Genomic DNA, 23482 nt, shown 5'->3' on the forward strand with positions numbered 1-23482 from the left:
AATCATGAGTGAACTCCCATTCACAATTGCTTCAAAGAGAATCAAATGCCTAGGAATCCAACTTACAAGGGATGTGAAGGAGCTCTTCAAGGAGAACTACAAACCACTGCTCAGTGAAATAAAAGAGGACACAAACAAATGGAAGAACATCCCATGCTCATGGATAGGAAGAATCAATATCATGAAAATGGCCATACTGCCCAAGGTAATTTATAGACTCAATGTCATCCCCATCAAGCTACCAACGACTTTCTTCAAAGAATTGGAAAAAAATACTTTAAAGTTCATATGGAACCAAAAAAGAGCACACATTGCCAAGACAATCCTAAGCCAAAAGAACAAAGCTGGAGGCATCACGCTACCTGACTTCAAACCACAAGGCTACTACAAGGCTACACTAACCAAAACAGCATAGTACTGGCAGCAAAACAGAGATATAGACCAATGGAACAGAACAGAACCCTCAGAAATAATATCACACATCTACAACCATCTGATCTTTGAAAAACCTGACAAAAACAAGAAATGGGGAAAGGATTCCCTATTTAATAAATGGTGCTGGGAAAACTGGCTAACCATATGTAGAAAGCTGAAACTGGATCCCTTCCTTAAACCTTATACAAAAATTAATTCAAGATGGATTAAAGAGTTAAATATTAGACCTAAAACCGAAAAAAGCCTAGGCAATACCATTCAGGTCATAGGCATGGGCAAGGACTTCATGTCTAAAACACCAAAAGCAATGGCAACAAAAGTCAAAATTGACAAATGGGATCTAATTAAACTGAAGAGCTTCTGCACAGCAAAAGAAACTACCATCAGAGTGAACAAGCAACCTACAGAATGGGAAGAATTTTTTGCAATCTACTCATCTGACAAAGGGCTAATACCCAGAATCCACAAAGAACTCAAACAAATGTACAAGAAAAAAACAAACAACCCCATCAAAATGTGGGCAAAGGATATGAACAGACATTTCTCAAAAGAAGACATTTATGCAGCCAACAGACACATGAAAAAATGCTCATCATCACTGGTCATCAGAGAAATGCAAATCAAAACCACAATGAGATACCATCTCATACCAGTCAGAATGACGATCATTAAAAAGTCAGGAAACAACAGGTGCTGGAGAGGATGTGGAGAAATAAGAACACTGTTACAGTGTTGCTGGGACCGTAAACTAGTTCAACCACTGTGGAAGACAATGTGGCGATTCCTCAAGGATCTAGAACTACAAATACCAATAGACCCAGCCATCCCATAACTGGGTATATACCCAAAGGATTATAAATCATGCTGCTATAAAGATACATGCACACGTATGTTTCTTGCGGTACTATTCACAATAGCAAAGACTTGGAACCAACCGAAATGTTCATCAATGTTAGACTGGATTCAGAAAATGTGGCACATATACACCATGGAATACAATGTAGTCATAAAAAGGATGAGTTCGTGTCCTTTGTAGGGACATGGATGAAGCTGGAAACCATCATTCTCAGCAAACTACCATAAGGACAAAAAACCAAACACCGCATGTTCTCACTCATAGGTGGGAATTGAATGATGAGAACACTTGGACACAGGAAGGGGAACATCACACACCAGGGCCTGTAGTGGGGTGGAGAGAAGGGGGAGGGATAGCATTAGGAGATATATCTAATGTAAATGACGAGTTAATGGGTGCAGCACACCAACATGGCACATGTATACATATGTAACAAAACTGCACGTTGTGCACATGTACCCTAGAACTTAAAGTATAATAAAATAAAAATAAAAAATAAAGACCTAAGCCACTGTGTATGTTCAATAAAAGCAGCCATTACTTGAGTCACCCCTTTCTTCTCCTCAAAATTCAACAAATTTCTTCTCATACAGGCTCTTTATTTTGTTTGTATCACAGAAGCTCCCTCTCCTAAGTTGCAGTCAGGGCTTATCATTATCTAGCATACAATGCTATGAAACTGCTAAAAATACGCTCAACAGAAAACACACTTATTCTGGTTTTCTATAAGAAGAGTAAAATCTAATCTTTAATGTTTTAAAGGAAACAGACACTGATCGTGCCATTTCTGATAACAGTACAATAACACCAGTCAATCTGTTTCAAAGTTATTAAATTCTAATACCTCAAAACATGCAGATAACATTTAAATCAAGCCATATTGTTTTCTGCTTCTGATCAAATGTAAAATTTGCTCACTTCTAAATGTTAAACAAAACCCTGACCGCCTCAGGACACAAGAGAGGACCTACAGTTGTTCTTTTGTTTCTAGAAGAATTCAGCAAATACAAGCAGTTGTCTAAAAAATATGGGGAAAAGTGCCTCAGCAAACCACACAAAATTATCCATCACTTTTTGGGTCAAAAGAAGTCTGAAATGTTCCCTCTGCTCTGCTACCACATCACTAAACTCTCTACGAAGTAGTCAATACAAGTCATTCAGAAATGTAGGCTGTCTTGATGATCCTTAATTCAATTCTATAATAAGGTAAATTTCCCCATTTATAAATTTATTTGACTTTCATAAGCTGTATTTATATTTTATGATATCATATAATAATTCATCCAATATTTGCACTCAGAAACATATTTTACAAGTTAATGGCAACAACAACATTGATCTTCTAGATAAAATTTGCATACTAGCATCTGGCCTTCTTTCAAAGCCTAACATTGGATCTCTATCATAGGAGACAATGTGGTGTAATGGTTACATGTACAACTTCTTTGCTGTGAGACTTGATATAAATTAATTTCTCTAAGCCCTAATTTTTCTAATTTGTAAAACTAACACTAATAACTACACAATAAGACTGGTGGGTAGATTACTTGTGGTAATGCATGCAAATCGTCTAGTACAGTGTCCGGCAAAGAGTAAACTCACAATAAATGTTGAGATAATAATGGTAATAATGATAAATCTCCCATTACCATAAACAACCGAAGTTATGACTTTCTCTGAATTCCTGTATCAGTGGTCTCTAAAATTTATGTAAAACCTATTGGACCTTCCATATACTTATTTATATCACGTGTGTGTGTCTGTGTATATATATACACACATATATATGTATACATATATACATATATATAGATGTCTATATGTATACAGTTGAATCCCCTATAGATTATAAATCCCATAAAGTAAACATTTGATATTTCATTACTAATAGCACATATCATGTGCAGTTTTTACCAACACACATTCAAGGGCATGTGTGATTGTGTAGTCAAATGAAGTAGAGCACTAGTCTGATGGAATTAATCTTCCAAACTATAGCTAAAATGTAAAGTAAATAGCCTAATGCTTTTATGATTGTTTATTATCTCTCTATACCGCAAAATCTTTTTGGAATTACTGTTCATGAGTCAAATGGAGGATGCACTAAAAATGACTTCTTTCCCCCAAAAAAGTTAAAACAATTGAGCAAGAAGATGCTCGGCCATGACCTCGCAAGTATTTGGCAAATAAAAGATGCACTCATTACAGAACTCTGCACTTGAGAAAATGAGGAAGTCATATAATATGGATATTTGCTAACATTAATGTAGAATATCAGCAATTAGTGGGTATTCTACCTTTAAACAATTTTCAAAATTATGTTTATTTTATTGGAATTCAGTATTTTATAGGTAATAGTATCAAATTTTGATCTATGGAATATATTAAATATTACACAGTTTATAGCTTTAAAAAAATCAAACTGGTGTCAGAATATAATTCCAATGAAGATATATTTCTTATATAGCCAAACCAAAAAGAAGGATCAAATTCGGTGTTCAAATAAGTGCATAAGGAAAGCCAATGATATTACAGTTATTTCCAAGGGTTTCTAAGAACTACCTCCAAACCTCACTTCCTCCCCTTCTACAGCTGCTGTGGGAACAAACAGCTTCACTATAGACTGTGTACATAAAGAGAAACCGAGAATAATGATCAGTTATGTTCCCACTCTCAGGTATCAGGCCATAAAAAGAACCTTAAAATGAGATAAATATAGAGAATAATTACTGTGTCCATTATCCAGATGAATTTATCATGGTCATGCTCATTCTTATACAACTAGTTAATGAAATATTAATATTAATGTACAAGGCCTAATATTCATTCAAAAGATTTCATAAAGATATAAATTAAAACACATAAATGAATGGGAATGGGACATTACAGATAAACATAAGAAAAACTTTCTTTTCTAGAAAGTAGAGAAAAGGAGGCCAATTGTCTGAGTACCACAAGACTCGGGAATGACATTTTAATGGTTTTCCTAGATTTTCTTTGTGCCGCATATGTGCCAGACTGAGTGCTAGAAAAGCTGGCAACTCAGAAGTATTAAAAGCAAACACACACACAAAGCCTCAATCCAAACAACAAAGAAACAAATGGGCAGATTCTCGGAGACCTCACAAAGTAAAGCAGGACTTCCCTGTACTAACTTTCCAACTTCCTGCAAATGAATAATTTTTCAAAATTGACTTAGAAACAAATGGAAACTTTCAAAGTGGCCTCCTGAGGTTTTGCATTATGCAAAGATAAAATATGACTGAATTAGTATTATCATTCTAAATGACGGAATTACTGAAAACTTGTTTCTGGAGATACTTTCTAAATACAAAATAGGAGAAAAAGGAAGATATGAGGTCAGCATTATTCAGTTAATAAACATTTATTGAGGCCTTCTACATATGAGGCTGAAGGCAGGCATTAAAAATTCAAAGACAGAAGTCATAGTCTGGCCCTCAAGCTTAGAGGGGAAGACAACCAAAACAGAATTGCATGTTGCAATGTAGAAATGGTGGATAGGTTGAAAATAAAACCAGAAGTGCACTTAATTTATAATGAATTAGATGAGAAGCCATTATGAAAGGGTTCCTAGAAGAAGGAATAGCAGTACTCAGTTTTATTGAATGAAGATAAATTATAATCATGGAGAGAAGCTAGAAAGGGCATTCTAAAGCGAGGTCCTAGCATGTGCAACACCTTAGACATAGGAGAGGACAGAGAAAAGGGCAAGTATTATCCACATGCAGAAGAGGTAGCAGAGGGGCCAACAGGAGACGGGTTCTGAAGTCTGCTGGAGAAAAGCCTGTTTGGCCTCTACCTGGCACCACCACATACCAGGCACTGTGAAAAGTGCTGCTAATATAATGATGAAAAAGACTTAGTTCTGCTCAAGAGCAGACAAAGAGGAGCTGTTTCACTAGTGAGAGAGACAGGCACAACCTGATCATTCTAAAATAACAGTTTGGACAGTGATCTAGAGGCGTTCATTATGGGAATGAGGGGAAAATATCTAGCTTTCTGTGAATAGGTATGGGAATGTCAAGGGAGTCTAGAAAGTGAACTATAAGCAGTTTGGTATACCTGAGAGAAATTAAGCAGAAAGGCTGAAGAGATGCTTCTGGAGAGGTAAGCATGTTATAAGAACGTCAAGGGGTATGGACTACACCTTGCAGGCAATGGAAATTATTAAGAAGTATGACATGGTGAGACTTTAGCCTTAAATGAAGTACTGTGACGGCATTCTGTGTGTTGGTGTGGGAAGGAGGGAAATGAAGGATGATGAGGGCAAGAAACGATCAAAGAAGGAAGTAAAACCAGCAGAGTACAGTGCCTAGAAGACAAGGAAGGTGGGAAGAAATCAGAAGAAGGTCAATAGTGGAAAGTGCAGCCAAGAGACTTGATGACAGGTCAGAAAAAAATTATTTGATTTGGCAATTATGAGATTATTCTGTCACTAGGGTCATCAGTTTCAGGACAGTGATGAAGACAGAAGCCAAACTGAAGAAATTTTAAAACGTAAATGAAGAAAGTGAGGCAGTTAGCATATACTAGTATTATCAGAAGTTTGAAGGAAACAACGAAGGATACATGTCAAGAGAGATCATTTTTTAATACTTGTGGCAAGTGAAAGAAGTATTCTATTTCTTCAAATTATTCAGATTGAATCATGTTGACAGCTCTATAAAGAAAGAGCTGATTGGGAGAAAGAGTAGGAGATATTGAATAAAGGATTTAACTACAGAATGAGTCCAGAGATGAAGAGCATTTAGGTCAAGGATATGGGTGGCAAGTCAACCTTGAAGAAAAGAAACATTTGGTCTTCTGGAAATGAAAGACAGTGACGATGGCTATGGAAGTTTTTAGGTGGTAGGAGGTTAAGGAATAGCAGAAGAGATATATCCATTTCCTCCAATAAAAAGGATGATGAAATCACCTGCTGAGAGTGGAGAGAGTGAAGAACGTGTGGGTTTAAGGGGAAGTCTGAATAGGTCTGAAATTACTCTTGAAATAAATAGGATCAGGGCTAATCAAGCTCATGGTTAAAGACTAACAAGTGATGATTTACCAAACATGATATTTTTAAAACTCGAATCATTTTTCATAAGGTAATTTATTTCATAATTTGCTTTATGAATTTAAATTTAACTCAGCAGTAATCTAAAGTAAGGAAGTGTTTATTTTACTTATTTTCTCAAATTGAGGTGCATCATCTTACATTTGTTTAATTTCTGCTTATATTTTTGTTATACACATAAAAATTACTAGCTGGGCATGGTGGTTCACGCCTGTAATCCTAGCACTTTGGGAGGACGAGGCAGGAGAATCACAAAGTCAGGAATTTGAGACCAGCCTGGCTAACATGGTGAAATCCTGTCTCTACTAAAAATACAAAAATTTGCTGGGCGTAGTGGCATGCACCTGTAATCCCAGTTACTCGGGAGGCTGAGGCAGGAGAATTGCTTGAATCCAGGAGGCAGAGGTTGCAACGAGCCAAAATCGTACCACTGCACTCCAATCTAGGTGACAGGGCAAGGCTCTGTCTTGAAAATAAAATAAAATAAAATAAAATAAAATAAAATAAATTTTAAAAATACTGCTTATGTTATCACAGGCATCACAAGCAGAAGTTTGTTTGTTTATTTGTTTTTCCATCTTAAAAGAACTCTGCCTGGCAGGTATTACTTTTCCTGTTACATAGATGAAGAAACTGAGTATCAGAGAGGGGGGAAATGACACATCCTATATTTCCCAGTAGGTAGAAGTGTCAATACTCACTCCTAAGTGTTTTTCTTGTCAAAGTACAAATTTTCCACTATATCATAAATTGTTTTAATTGAAGATCAAAGATAACTTGAATTTAATTTTTTGCCCATGTTTTTCTTTTATTTAAGAAACATAAGTAAGATTATCCCAAATCTATTGGGAGAAAAAGGTGATTACATTAATCAAAAGAAAAGTCACTTTAAAGAGTCACAGGAATACTATTTTTAACCAGAAGCTGCTTTAGACATGACACTAATAACTTTCCTTAATTTAAAAACATATGAAGCTTTATGAAAAATATTTAAGAAACACTATCTAACCAAAAAATGGTTCTTTTTGATAACCGAAATGTAGTTAACTCACAAGTTTGCATTTGTGATAAGTATTAATCCCTGTTTCCTTAATATTTTAAGATCTTACTTATATCTGCAAAAATAAAGGCCAAGTCTAGATGGGAGGTCAAACTTTTCACTAAAGTTTGAAAATAGCACCTACAGTTTTTTGAAAACCATTCGAACTGCTGGGGTATTTGGCAATGTTTGACATCGTCATATAATGCTTGCAAAGATTTCAGGCTAGGAAGTCTTCCCCAAACCGCTCTCAATTGGACAAAAATTTCTAATGCTCCTAAGAATATGGAATCACCGTAATTGAATATATAAATCCGAACAGATCTATGTCTGTCAGCAGACATAGAATATTTCCAGACAATATTCTCATGTATATATATTTTTGGCCTCAAACATTAATAGTAGTTCAATAGACTTAAGAACATAAATCTGTCCCCAATACCCAAAATAAAATATACACCTCAAATTACATTTTAGTGCCATAAATATATTATTAATCATTAAACTAGGAAAGAATGAAAAAAGTTTTGAAAATGTGCAGCCATTGATTTTTTGTTCCGAATATACACACATCACTTCGTTGTATCCATCAGTAGTCTGAGACTTAATTAGAATTGCAAAAAAAAAAAAAAAAACAAACACATATACATCACTTAGTCCAACTCCTTAATTTGAGAGACAAGGAAACTGGGCCCAGGGAAAGAAAGCTTACCCAGATTCAGTTGAGGTTAAAGTGGAATTCAAATCCAGGTATCTAGATTCACAGTTTAATGCACTTCCCAGAAGCAGAATAGATATGAATAACCTCATGTAATTTCATCTGGCAACCAAATTCAGACTCTGAGTAGAACTTTAAGGATAGTCCTGAGTTTGCTGTTTTATCATATTCAAAAGCACCTACCATAACAAGTGGATAACTAAACAACATTATAATCGCAGGATGAACATTATTTTAATTATTTAAGCATACTAGAAACAAACTTCAAACTACATTATTCAAGATTTCTTCTGAGTAACAATCAATTGAAATCATTCTTATGGAAAACACACAGCAGAAACAAGTGAAATAAACTACAATGGACCCCCAAAAAACCCCAAATAAACATCCAACTAGTACTTTCAACCCCACAGCCTTCAATTCTACATGCAGCACTGTCAATTGAGCACTGATTTGCATCTATCACCAATCAAAATGCAAAATAAATCATTGTGAAAGCTCATTAGTTTATATTACTGCCTTTATAGATATTAGCTTCCGGAAAATCACTCTGAAGAACTGAATCATCTGTATCATTTTTATTACTCATTCAGGCTTGACACTGTCTGCACAGTACTGACTGAAATGTACTTCAGTATGTACCTTCTCTCCAAATGAATATCTATGTCAGGTTTATTTATAGCCACTGCCTTCAATCAGTGCATTCTCAAGTATAAGAAATAAAATCACCTCAACGATACTCTTCTATAGACATCTGAAACTAAGTGTGGACATCTTGGCAACTGGCCTTTGGAAAGATAATGAAAGATCTATACCATAAAATATACATTAAGATCATTGAGATTCCAAGAACAATCATCTTACACTTTTTAATAAGCACATGTAAAGAGTCCCAAGTACTGAGGTAATCTGAAACTTATGCATCCTTTTGCATAACTCTTTATGTACTCCAAGATTATTATAACCTCCTCCATTCTCTTTTCCTTATGCTGATTTCTCTGAAATTTAGGTACCCTCTTTGTTTCTTACTTAGATGCTTTCCTCTATTCAGGAGCTTTTCCTTCTAATTCTTTACAAAAGCAGGGCATGCTTCCCCCTGCTGGGAAAAAATCAAATTACAAGGAACATCAGAACATGTTCCTAAGTATTATATCAAGAAATCAAGTTCCTAGGAAAGATAAAATGTTAAGGAACCAAGTGCATAGCCTTCTCTGACTGCTTTACCAGACAAAGAAATACTTATGCACTCTGTTAAGAGTTTCTTGTACGCATTTATTTAGCTTGACTGCCTTCAAGTACAATAACTCATATTAATGACTGATGAATTAATCTTTGAGCCACTTGTCTCAAATAGAACTCTAATCAGCGGGTCAGAGAGAACGATCAATTTGTAAGTGGTTTTTTTTTTTTTCACTTTAAAGACATATTATCAGCTACATAAAGAAATTTCTGGAAAATACATTGAAGACTATTCAAAATATATTAAAGATACTGAAGACTGGTAAGACTTGCCTTTTAAATCATTTCAAACAATCTTAAACATCTATTAACTCATTATTTTGCTATTATTTTTATGTAGTTGTCTTTTTTGAGAAAGCAAAAAAGTGCATTTTTATTGACTTTACTTTTCCACTTTAATTTCTATTTTTTTCATTCAGTAACCAAAGTAGTAGACATAATTGTATTTCACCTTCCCACTTATCTATAAAACAAGCTTTTTCCCTGAAAACAGTTATTTCACATGTTCCATGTTTTGACTATAAATCTTTTTCTAACTGTTTAGCATTTAAACATAAAAAAATACCTTACACTTTATTAACATAAATAACAATCCATCAATTAAAAATATAGCTAACACCGATTTAAATCATATATTGAGGAGCAGAATTTATTCTTCCTTGGTACAACTAAGTCTCAAAAAATCTTTTAATACTGAGGAGCTGGGGTAGAGGAAGTTATCCCTTTTAGTTTTTTGCTGTATGTAAGTCCCTAACAACCTTAGCTACAAAACTACACTGTAACCAATTTGATGATGAAGCAATTCATTATTAATGAAGCATTCATCTAAAAAAATCTGCAGCCGTTTTATAAAAGGCATGTGTAAATAACTACAGATATAGGTGTCTTGAGTATTTAGATGGCATTATTATAACATAAATGGAGTAATTTGGTTAATGAAGTTTGTGTGTCTTTTTTTTTTTAATCTTTCAAAGCAATGCAAAAGACAAGACATATATGTTCCTCTGGGAACGAAATCTCCTTTAACATTACAGGTACACAAAAGAAAATGCACACTTGGTAAAACAGTTGATCAATTATAGAGCGTTCCCAGGGACCAGTATCTCGCAGAGTACCCAATCATCACACTTCAAATAAATGTATAAGCACTTTAGCCTCTACTTACTACATTAACATACATATAAGAACATGCACAGTTTAATGCATAGGTTAATTCTAACACTTTCCATAGGATAGACTTTGATTAAAGGGCATCAAACATCACTTCCTAAATGCAGTAAAAAATAAAAATAAAAATACTGATCTGTAGCCAAAAAGCTCTTAGAACACTACATTGATCACCATTGACTTCCAAACTGCTTTCCCCTCCCTCAGGGAAGTGAAAATGTCCCTGTAGACCGCGTTACACTTTACGGTTTCTCTATCAACGATCCTAACAGGTCACATAGCCACTGCCATTAGATCTCCGTAGCTTTGGTCTTCTCCAAATTAAGACGTGGAGAAGGAGCACCGCTGTCCGCCCCAAGAACGGGGTCTGTCCGCCCGAGCTCTGAGACGAGCATCTTCAGGGGGACAGTTTCTGCGAAGGCGGCGACAGGAGTCCCTCCCCAACTTCACTCCCCTAATCAAGCCAAGGGTGAAATAGGCAGCCGGCGGTTTGTGCCCATCGGTGGGGGCAAGTCCTACCTTCTGCCAAAAGGCGCGATGCATGCACAAAAGATGGATCCAGGCTATCTTTCTCTGCCATCAGCTCAGGCAAATATTTCTCCTCTTCCATAGCGCGGACTTCGGACTGTCCCCGGGCGAAGCGCGAGGTTCCGCTCGCTCGGACGCAGGGTCGTGGGGCAGCGCCTGGCTCCCGCGCTGCTCCTCCTCTGCGCGGCGAGGGGATCTCCGTGCGTCCTCACTGGCCCATGCACCCAGCACCTGCGACTCCCGCCGTCGGGCTGCGTGGCCCCGCGTCCACACCTGCCCGTCCCTTCCGTCGTCCCTCGCTCGCGCCGAGCCCGGGCTCACACCAGCGGCCTTAACTGGAGAGGCGGGAACAGGGCGCGGCCCACCTCCGCCAACCACTCATTGGTGGTGATGCCAGGAGAGGCGGGGCGCTGGCGAAGGCCGCGGGCCCTCATTGGGCCGTGGTGCACGTCGGGTCGCCTGACTGGCAGGAGGCAGCTGCAGAGGGGAGGGGAGCTCGGAAGATGCAAACGCTTTCTTCTTGCAGCCCAAGCCTTCCCTGGCTATTAGGCATGCCCAGTTCTGTGGAGCTCTCTGTGTCTTCAGCTAAGGTGCAGAGGAGAGAGAGGGCGGGAAAAGCGCAGGTTAAACAGAGAGGTCTGAGTCCAAGTGGACAGGGGAGATGGAGATGAGAAGTGAGCCGCTGAGAGGGTGGAAAAGCGCCAGCGAAAGTCTCAGGAAGGTAGATGGGACTTCACCAGCGTCCCTAAGGCACAGGTGTCTCCTTTCCCTCACACAGCTCAGACGCACTACAGTTGTGCAGGAATCAGCAGCGCACTGGGTCTGGAAATATAATGAAGACTGCATGTGATCGGCAGCTGGTATTTCCGATGACCTACATCTCAGATACGCAGTAGGATGTTCATTGATAAACAAATAAAGCGGCTCGGAGAAATATTGTGCAGAAACATTCTTCCGGTGTAGAATCATTGGGATATTGAATTAGTTACGGTAACCTATCTGTGCCTCCTTTCCCCAGACCCTATCTGTGGAAGGCAGGTTGGGAGGGGCTTAATTTAAAAACCAACATATATATATATATATGATTCATTAGTCACAGTTTGTGAAGGAATTGGGAAGACATGTAGAAGAAGAGACTAGAACATAGGTAATCACGTTTGCTCTAATTCTCCCCTTTCTCCTCGTTGTATATGTGCCAGTCTCTTTCACCAGGTACTGTTGCTGAGCTACTTTGTATTATCCCACCTCTATTTAAAGGAAAGTTAAACCCTCATGGTATCACCAACTGTGGCCAAAAAAAAAGCCCCATCCTTCTTTTACCAATGTGGCCATAAATGTAACTTGCATTCCTCAATCGCTAGGAAATAATCTTTCCCCAAGTCTTGGGTTCTCTTTTCATAAGCAGTCATTTCCTGATTCTTTCCCCCATTACTTTTGATGTAGAAGAATGAGGGCCAACTTTTCTACAAATAAAATATGTTGAAATTTTTCCAACTTCTCTTACTGAATTTAAATATTTTCCTTTTTATTTAATTTTTAGATAAATTTAGGAGATTATCTTTTATTTATATAATGTTTAAATAATGTAATGTGCCTCACATCAATTATTTCAATATGTCCTCACAGAAGCACTCTGAAGGATGCCGGCCAAGTATTACTTTCTCTGTTTGTATAAATATGGGAACTGAGGCAAAACAGAGAACTTGTCTCATGTCTAGTGAATGCTGAAGTTGAGATTAAAATTCAATTCCATATTAGCACCATTTAGATCCAGATTATACTGCTTCAACCTACCTTTCTGCGTGTTAAATATTTAATTTATTTGTGCATGAGTGCATTCAATAAAAGTTTATTGGATACTGAAAAGAGTCTAGGGACAGTACTTAAAATTGGAGAAACATTGATGAACAAGATACACATTCATTCCTTGTCATCACAAAGATATTTTCTAGTGAGAGAAGACAAATAAAACCAAGTACACAAGAGAAACGGTAATTGCTGGCTGCAATAAAGGTCAAGAAAGAACCAAGGAGTTAAGCAAGATACTACAAGGGAAGACATTAGTTTCTTTATTTTTGACTAGGGTAAACATACAATCTCGATAAGCAGCTGATATTTACGGTGAAAATTCATGAAAAAGATTGAACCAAGTGTGTGCAATGTGCAAAGAAAGGCATTCTAAGCACGGGAACTTGCCACTGAAAAAGCCCTGTGGTGGAAAGAACTGTGCTGACTTTTGGAATTGACTGGTTTCAATGTGACTACTGTAATACGGGAAAGAATGGAATCAATAAGGGTGGGGGATTGATGTGTACAAACATCCAGGATTCGATGAATGAAAATTATTTGGATTTTATTCTAAGTGTAATAGGGGACCATAAAGTATTGGTGTCTTTCTGGATGTTCTTCTTAATCTCTTTCTGATTTTTACGTTACTTTCAAAGAAGTATTATTTAGAAATGAGTATATATACAAAAAGTTCTTGCTATTTTATTGGTGTGCAGATGTTTAGTAGTTGATGGGTCATGCATCCTGCACCTGGTCTGCAACAGGGATATAAAGGGAAAATATGCTTCAAACTTCAAAGAGGTGGCTACGATTTGCTATTGTAGTCAAGGATGAATACGATGCCAATCACAGCCAAAAAACTGTAAATATTTTCAAATAAATGTAAATTAGAACAAAATATTTTACAATAATTACAATAACATTTTGCATATCAAGAGATTAGAAGCATATAGTGAGGATAGGGACGTGCAGAAACCCAGTTTCATGAATGAAGATGGTGTAGGAAATCTTATAATGTCCAGCAACAACAATTACTTTATTATTCAAAGCCATCTTTTCTATGATTACAGGATTAATAAGATACCACAGAGAGCTGTCCAAGTGCTGACTTTATTATATAACGTCTTCAAGTCATTATAAATATAGTCACGTTATTTTTTTCTAGTTAATATCAAAACTAAAGATTTATTATTTGTAGTTCCTCAGGTAATCCCTCATCAAATGCCTAAAATGCATTCTAACAAAGCAATGTATTTATGTAACCTAAAAAATCAAAAGAAAATAAACTCTAACCTAATCTTTAGAAAAGTCTGTGTACTTAGTACATGATGGATATTGTAAAATAAAGATATATAAATATATTGACCCTTAAAAATCAATGTGCTTCAGAATTAACTCACAAAATATTGCCCATTTTTAAACAGAATATGACTAAATAAAGGTAAACACCAAGGGCCCTACATATACACTCATCCAGCATCAGATCCACGTGTTTTCAATAGATGGCTCTGTGTTACTACATGTTTTCCATTTATTTCACATGTAAATTTTTTATAGGTACAACATTATCTTTTAATATTCTCAGAGAAACCTTGAAAATGCAAACATTTTATAAACATGAATGTAAACAGAAAAACTTTAAAAAATGATTGTTGAATATAGAATATTTTGTGTTTACCCTTGAATACATTATAACTGAATTGATTTGCCTAACTTAAGTAAACACGACTTCTAGCCCCAAAACACTTTTAATGGAGTTCTAGTAATTTTAACGTTATTTTTAAAATGGGATTATTATAGAAAATTTTGCCCCAACCAAATTTGGTTTTGGAGGATGAATAAGTCATGCACCATAGAATAAGTTCTTTGGTTAAAACACAAACTGTGTTTTCAATATTTTCACACACCCTTGTAAGAAAGGTCAGGCTAAAGGGCATTTAATCAGACTAATCCTTGCAAACTAATAAAAAATACCCAACCTGCATTATCAAATAGAGCACAGTTTCTGTTGCTTTCAGAGTTCTCATTAACTTTATGGATATCACATTAGCTACTCCTGACTATTTACTCCAAGGATTAACTAACTCTTGACTAGTTACTCAAAGGATTCAGTAAAACCAACTCACAATAAGAACCCTATGTTTCCAAAATTGTCCTGACCCAATAATTTACATAATGAAAATGGAGAATGATAGTGTTGATATTCTTTTAGCAATCTAATGCCTTGGTACCTAGAACAGAGTATAATAAAGTACAACAAAGGACTGGCTCACTTACATTTACTGTAGAGCCCGACAGAACTCATTATATAAAAGATGCTATTTTAATATCTTAATTTATTTGAATTTCACTAACTACACAAGTGAAATCAGTTCCAGTTTATTTTAGAACTTCTATGTTATACTTTAGGATTGTAAGAAAAGACAGGGAAATGAGGACTTGGCTCTGCTGATGACCAATAGTGGTAATTGCATGTGTAGTAAGAAATTTCTAATATGTAATATGCTCAAAGACAAAATTTATGCTATATGCTAATATATCATAGTACCACATAAATATTCACCACTTAAAGCTGGTGTGTGTGTGTGTGTGTGTCTGTGTGTGTGTTTTCTAATTGGAAAGCACTCTAGTTATTTAATAGCATATTATATTTAAACTGATACAAATGTATAATTAAAGAACAATGGAATAGAGGCAGAAAGAAAACAATTGACATCTGTTGAGGGTCTGCTACTGTGTTAGAACACTGCTGTTCTGAATCCTCACAAGGAAGAAACTGTTCTTAATTCTAATGTGGCTTAGCCCAAAGAAACTATTTCTGAGGTTTAAATTATCTGTGTTTGGAAAACTGACAGAGTTGATGTCCTTGTATCTCCATGGACAATTGTTGCACTGACACATTTCAGGTGGCACCCAGAGCAGCTGAGGAGCAGTACTTCATTATAGGAAAGGGGAATGGCACTGTTGTTCCAAGGTGAAAGTTATTTACTATATTCTTAAAATTAAGTCCTTGAATTGTAGCTCAAGTATTGATTATTTCTGGAGATCAATATTTTAAGGCAAAAATCACATCAGTAAAATGTATTTTTCTTATACATCAAATGAAGATCTAATCTCTGTTGTATTCAGTATGAAATAAAAATATGAAGGCTAGGAGATGATTTAATAAAAAGGATGTTAAAGTGTGTTAAAACTTTTGCCAGAGAGGCAGATATATAAGCAATTGTTTTATATCATGAATAATACAAAAAAGGAAGCATGAATTAAATTTCAATTTAATTTGGAAGTTAATAAAAAACCATTGAAAAGGTTTATTAATATTGAAATACTATTTTAAGAGAATACCATCCCATTCAAGTTTTTATATTACACCAGACACTTGTTTGGCATAAGTTTTTGTCATTCTGGTCTCTCACATTTAAAGACATTACCATGCATTTAACAATCATTATGAAATCTACTGTATAAAATAGTTCGTACAAAGCAAGTGCCAGGCATTTTAAAAGAATGATAAAATTAGAATAGACAGCTCCAAATTTAAGAATTTATCAGTTCCAAGAGAGGAAAACAAAACAATAAAATCAAAAACACAGACATTGTATGTGATGCTTGGTGATAGACTGTTGTGACCATCCAACCAGCATAGAACTAATAAATATCATAAAAATTATCCCAATACATTAAAAATAAATACAAGTGTAATACTGGATTAGATCCTAAACCAGATTTTGTTATTTCTATTTTTCAAGAGAAAGAACATTAATTGGATAGTTTGTTAAATGTAAAAAAGTCTATTGTTTAAATTTACTGATTTTGCTAATGCTTTGTGATTATATAAATGAATGTATGAATTTTTAGAAATACACAATAAAGCATCCAATGGGTAAACGGGCATCAGATCAGCTACTTTCAAATAATTAAGAAAAAAATAAATGTTTATGAATACACATAAAGGAGGTGGGAGGGAGAGAGGCATAAAAAGACAGAAAAAATGGCAACTTACAGTAAGTATGGTAAAATATTAACACTTGAAGTTTGAATAAGGGCTATATTTAAACTTTCTGTATTTTTTTGCAACACTTTTGTAAATCTGAAGTTATTTCAGAATATAAACATAATTTTAAAATTAGCTAGTTATTAACAAAAATAACTTCAAAGTATTTTATCCACACTTCAGTTTAAGTATCATATTTTACTAGCTAGTCATGGAGTTCATAAGTCCATATTTATATTATATAACGTTTGTTATACTGTGAATTGAGTTCACAAATTTGGCCGCAAAATGACAAATTTGTTTTAAAAAACATAACTTTGCAGATCTTGTTGAAAATACCAACCACACGTGTGTAAATTACCTATTTATCTTTTTTTTTTTCAAATAAAGGACAGTACAAATAATTGTGTTGGCTAACACAGCTGGCCAGGCGTGGTGGCTCATGTCTGTAATCCCAGCACTTTGGGAGGGTGGATACACAGCCAAAGTGCGTGAATCACCTGAGGTCAGTAGTTCAAGACCAGCCTGGCCAACATGGTGAAACCCTGTCTCTACTAAAAATACAAAAAATAGCTGGGCGTGGTGGCAACTACCTGTAATCCCAGCTACATGGGAGGCTGAGGCAGGAGAATCACTTGAACCTGGGAGGTGGGGTTGCAGTGAGTCAAGATCACGTCATTGCACTCTAGCCTGGGCGACAAGAGCAAACCTCCATCTAAAAAAAAAAAAAAAAAAAAAAAAAAAAAAAAAAAAAGGAGAAATAACTACAGTTCTATTTTAATGATAGATGTAAAAATATGACAAAAGCTATAGTTTACATGCTTCTTGTATATGATCTTGGGCTTTGAGTGTGTTATGATATCCCTGCATTTCTGATTTTACCCTGTATCTTCTAAATGCTTTCATTCAGTTTGTTAGCTGCCATGGAGAAAGTGTATGCTTTTTTTTTTTTTTTTTTCCTATCATAATATGCTTTACGTGTCCTTGAATGCATTCAGTTGGCTGGTTCAGAAACTACGTGGAGGAATGGAAGTAATGGAGCAAAGCAACAAAAGTTATTGCTGTCTTATTGTGACAAAAGATTACCATTGTGGCAAATGTTTAGAAGCAGTAAATACTGCTGTATTATTGTGACCAAAGTTTGGGAGCAGTCACCCCTTTATTTTATATATATACACACACACACACATATATATATGCATATACATATATACATATACATATATATATAGGAATAGATAGCAACTTCCTCAATACGGTAAAGGGCATTTATGGAAAACCTAGTATTATTGTACTCAGCAGAGAAAGATAGTTTTCCCACTAAAATCAGAAATAAGACCAGCCTGCCTACTTTCACCACCTTCATGCAACATAATGTTGGAAGTACTAGACAGAACACTTAGGAAGCAAGAAATTAATGGAATCCAGATTTTAAAGGAAGAAGCAAAACTCTATCTATTCAGAGACATAGTCCTGTAAGTATAAAGTCCCAAAGAATCCACAAAAAACTACTAGAGGTAATAAACAAATTCAGCAAATTTGCAAACACCAAGTTAACATACATAGAACAGTTGTGTGCCTATACACCTGCAATGAACAACCTAGAGATGAAATTATGAAAAAAAAAATCTATTTACAATAGCATCTAAAAAGAAATAAAATACCTAGGAATAAATTTAACCAAGAAGATGAAAGATATACACTGAAGACTACAAAACATTATGAAAGAAATTAAAGCCCTAAATACATGGAAAGACATCCTAATAAAAAATATTTTATTGATGGAAAGACTTAATATTATTAAGATGGCAATACTCCCCGAAGCAATCTATAGAATCCATGTAATTCCTGTCAATACTCCAATAACACATTTTGTAGAAATGTAAAAACTGATTCTCAGATTTCTGTGGAGTTGTCAGGTGCACCAAATAGCCAAAACAATATTGAAAATGAAGAGCAAAGTTGGAGGACTCACACTTCTTAAGTACTTACTATAAAGCTACGGTAATCAAAACACTGTGGTAGTGGCATAAGATATAGAAATTAGAGTCTGTAAGCAAACCCATATATCATGGTCAATTAATTTTCAACATTGATGTCAATGTCACTCAACTGGGAAAGAATAGCCTCTGACAAATAGTGCTGGGGCAACTAGATATCTAAGTGCAAAAGAATGAAGTTGGGCCCCTGCTTCATACCATACACAAAAATTACCTCAAAAATGGAACCACAACTTAAGTGTAAGATCTAAAACCATAAAACTATAAAACTCTTAAAAGAAAATGTAGGAGTAAATCTTCATGACCTTGGACTGGCAATGAATACTTGGATATATCACAAGCACGTTCATCAAAATAAAAAAATAGATAAACTGGGCTTAATCTGAAAATGTTTTGTTCCTCATTATCAGTAAAATTAAAAGACCTACACAAAGGGAGAAATAATTGTAGATTAAAAATATGATAAAACTCTTGTATCCAGAATAGATGCTCAATATCATTAGTCATTAAGGAAATGTAAATTAAAACAATAGTGAGACACCAGTTCATATCCACTGGAATGGCTATAATTTGTATAAAAACAAGGAAAGTAACAATTTTTGACAAGGATATTGAGAAACTGGAATCCTCATACTTTGCCAATGGGAGTGTACAATGCAGAGGCTAATGGTGGCGAAGCTATGGAACAGAGTTTGGTAGCTCTCCAAAAAGCATAAAATTACCATATGATCCAGCAGTTCCTATCCTATGTATATATATAAAGGAAAAGAAAATTGGTACTCGAATTAATACATGTACTCACATATTCACAGCAACACAGTGCACAATAGCTAAAATGAGGGAACAGCCGAAATGCTCATCATCCACTGAACCAAGAAACAAAATGTGGGGTATCCATACAATGAGATATTATTCAGTCATAAAAAGAAATAAGATATTAGTATGTGCTATGTAGATGAACCTCGAAAACACTACGCTAAGCAAAAAAAGCCAGATACAAAAAATCACACATTGTATGACTCAATTTATATGAAATATTTAGAATAGGTAAATGCATAGAGACAAAATGTGGAATGATGGTTACCAGGGACTAGGAGAAGAAGAAAATGAGAGGTGACTGCTTAATGGATACAGGATTTCCTTCTGGGGTGATAAAATGTTTGGGAACTAGATAAAGGTAATGGCTGTGAATCAACTAAATGTGACTGATATTTTTTCTTTAAAATTATTAATTTTGTGTTACATGAATTCACATTTCAATAAAATTTATAAAGTGAGATGAATTTTGTTAAGTGTTTAGGTGCAGCAAATGCTGCAGTAGGATCTCAAGCTTGGGAATATGCATAGTGCATCTTTGTTTACTCTATTTATTCAAGGGGATTCCAGGGCTAAGGAGTCTCTCACTCTATTCGTTTTGTTTTCCGGTTAAGCTGCCGTCCCTTTCTTTCATTCAGATTATTTTCTCAAAGTTACTAACTAATAATATAGCAGAATTGGCTTATTTAGTTGAGAGATATTTATGCGTTTGTGGATGCAAGCAACCCAAACGCAGACACACACACATATTGGGAATAAAGACTTTAGCTCTGACCATACATGATATCAAACCATGCTTGCTAATTGCATGAAAGATCTTGGAAAAATCAGGTATTTCTTGAATTATGTAATATAAAGACAGCAGGATGGCAGCATAAACTTGTTAAACTAACCAGGGATTTTTGAAATGTAAAGGAGTAAAATCAATCTCATATTTACCCTGGATTCAATAATTTAAGACTCTTAGGAGTTATATTATTTAAATAAAAACAAACATAAATAAAATAAGAAGGCAATCAGTGCTTCCAAAGTTAATCCTAATTTGCTCTAAGTTGAAAGTAGACAAATAATGTATACCCATAACATTCATTAAACATTATGTCCTTAGAAACCAAATCCATCAAAAGTTATTTATTTGGCAAATCAACAACCAAGAATTTTTTATGTAGGCTTCACCACAATTAGACACTGTAAGTTTTGTTTGGACATAAACTTGTTTTCCTGTTTTATTAATAGGTTCTCAAAATATGAAGGTCACTTAAATAATACAGTTCATTACAAAATGTTGAATCCTTAATGCATTCACTTACCACACAAACACAGACACACACGCACACATGCTTATCCTTCTCATTTATTATGAGTTCTAACATCCAACTCTGTTGGGCTCATCTGTCCACTTTCTCTCAAACTAAATTTAAATGATCATTATATATATATAAAAAACACCAAATATATGTGTGTGTATATATATGTGTGTATATATACATATATATGTAGTATATATATTGTATGTATCTATATATACACACCAAAGTTTGGGAGCAGTCACCCCTTCATTATATATATGTACACACACACACACATATACATATATATAGAGAGGAATAGATAGCAACTTTCTCAATATGGCAAAGGGCATTTATGGAAAACCCAGTATTATTGTACTCAGTAGAAAGTAGGCAGGCTGGTCTTATTTCTGATCTTAGCAGGAAAACTATCTTATATTATAATATTTATATATTATATAAATATATTATATAAATATTATATAATATATTATATATTATATAATATTTATATATAATATAATATATAAATATATATGAGCGACAACTATTGCTATTCTCTTGTTTTGAGGATAAGTGAATATATATCTTATATATATTCTTATATACATCATATACATATCTTTATATATATATTCACTTATCCTCAAAACAAGAGAATAGCAATACTTGTCACTTATATAATGCTGACAATTTGCCAAGCTTATTTTAATTACTGCATTAGTTATCTATTATTCAACAAATAACCACAGCATTTAGCAGCTTTTAATGATAAACACTTAATATATAAGTCAATTTCTGATAGTCAGAATTCTGAATCAACTTAATTGGGTGGTTCTGGTTCAGGGTCTCTCATGAGGTTGCAGTCAAGGTTTTGGCTAGTGTTATAGTCATCTGAAGCATTGACTGATATGTAGAACTTCTCCAACATAGTTGTTGGCCAGAACCCTCAGTTTGTCATGACACGGGTCTCTCCGCAGAGGGAATTTGAGGATGGCATCCACAAATACAGAACAGCTACACTGAATTCCTTTTGAAGTAGGTACTATTACCATCCTCTTCATTTTACAATGAAAACAATTGAGGCATGAGAAAGTTAAGTTGGCCAAAGTATGTAAACTAACAAGTAACAGAATAATATTCAAAAACAAGTGGTTGGGACCAAGGGTCTGTGCACCTAAGAACCAAGAGATGTTAAAAAATAACGTAACTAAATGAGGCTGGTGCTGATAGCACAGAGAGAATTTCCCCAGCACTTCTGGGAAATGCAAACAGTTCTTATATTACCTGTAGTCCACGTCGTTTTAAAGGCCATCTCTTTGTGGATATCTATCTTCAAAAGAAAACATGTTATCCCCTTCCTAGGATTTGTTGTTAAGTACTAGTATTAGTCACATACCACAAAAGCTGTACCTTACAAGAAGAATTTTCAAAATGTAGAATATAAAATCAAGATATATAATTTTCGTGGCTTATTGCTTATTTAGTTAAAGCTTATTGCTTTAACTAAATTTAACTCTTTTGGGATAACATTGAATTATAGAAGCAGAAATTTTCTCTGCTTTCCGGGGATTTGTAGATACTAATTCAAAGATTATGAATTTCTCATTAAATGTATCTGGAAACATCTAAAATGTATTATATCTCACATTAGTTACTGTGATTTCCTTGAACGTTAACAAAAGCAAGGCAGTGATTACACACAAATCAGTCAATATTTTTTTTTTCCAGATGCCAAAGCAACCCAAATGGTCTCAAAAATAGTGAAGTGAAGCCACAGATATATTTTTACCATGCCCCATGTAAGCACACATTTCCCATGATCTGGATTATTTCATCAGATGCATTATGTATTTAAGACTTTTTTAAGTGAATGAAACTTTTTTAAGTGAAAGAAAAATGTTATGACATCATTTACTAACCAGTTTGCTGTTTTATTTTTAAATGGGTACCCATATTAGTTTTCTGTTGCTGTTGTGATAGATTACCACAAATTTAGCAGCTTAAGACAATAAAACATTGTTATTTTTCAGTTCTGTATGTCAGAAATTTTAAATGGAAATCCTTGAGTTAAAGTCAATGTGTTGTCAGAACTGTATTTTGTTCTTGTAATGTGAGATCTGCCTTTTCAGCTATTGGAGGCGGCCTACATTCCGTGGCTCATGGTCCCCTTTCTTCACCTTCAAAGCCAGACACGGTGGGTTATACCCTTTCCACACTGCATCACACTGATTTCCTCTTCTGCCTCCTTTCATTTTCAAAGACCCTCGTGATTTCATTGGGGTCATCTGTATAATCCAGAATAATCTCTTTATTTTGAGGTAAGAGGATTAACAATCTAAACTCTATCTGCGACTCCAATAACCTGAATAATGCCCCAGTGTCCACATTCTAATCCACAGAATCTGTGAATAAGTTACCTTAAATGGTAAAAGGGATTTTGCAGATATGATTAAGTAAAGGACCTTAGAAAAGAAAGATCTTTCAAGATTACAGAGGTGAGGGTCCAATGTCATCATAAGGGTCATATAAAATG

The 23482-nt window shown here is 35.0% G+C and overlaps 1 protein-coding gene across 2 annotated transcripts in view; it reads right to left on the reverse strand.

The window, feature by feature from the left end:
* The window catches only part of KHDRBS2 (KH RNA binding domain containing, signal transduction associated 2), a 588458-nt gene extending 577041 nt beyond the window's left edge, over positions 1-11417 (reverse strand). For both annotated transcript variants that reach the window (XM_025383028.1, XM_025383029.1), the window contains exon 1: positions 11051-11417. In XM_025383028.1, the coding sequence (XP_025238813.1) occupies positions 11051-11141 (91 nt within the window). In that variant the 5' untranslated portion in view covers positions 11142-11417. The remainder of the gene's footprint in view (positions 1-11050) is intronic.
* Positions 11418-23482: the final 12065 nt, after the last annotated feature.

This window comes from Theropithecus gelada, chromosome 4, assembly GCF_003255815.1.
Source record: "Theropithecus gelada isolate Dixy chromosome 4, Tgel_1.0, whole genome shotgun sequence".
NCBI lineage: Eukaryota > Metazoa > Chordata > Mammalia > Primates > Cercopithecidae > Theropithecus > Theropithecus gelada.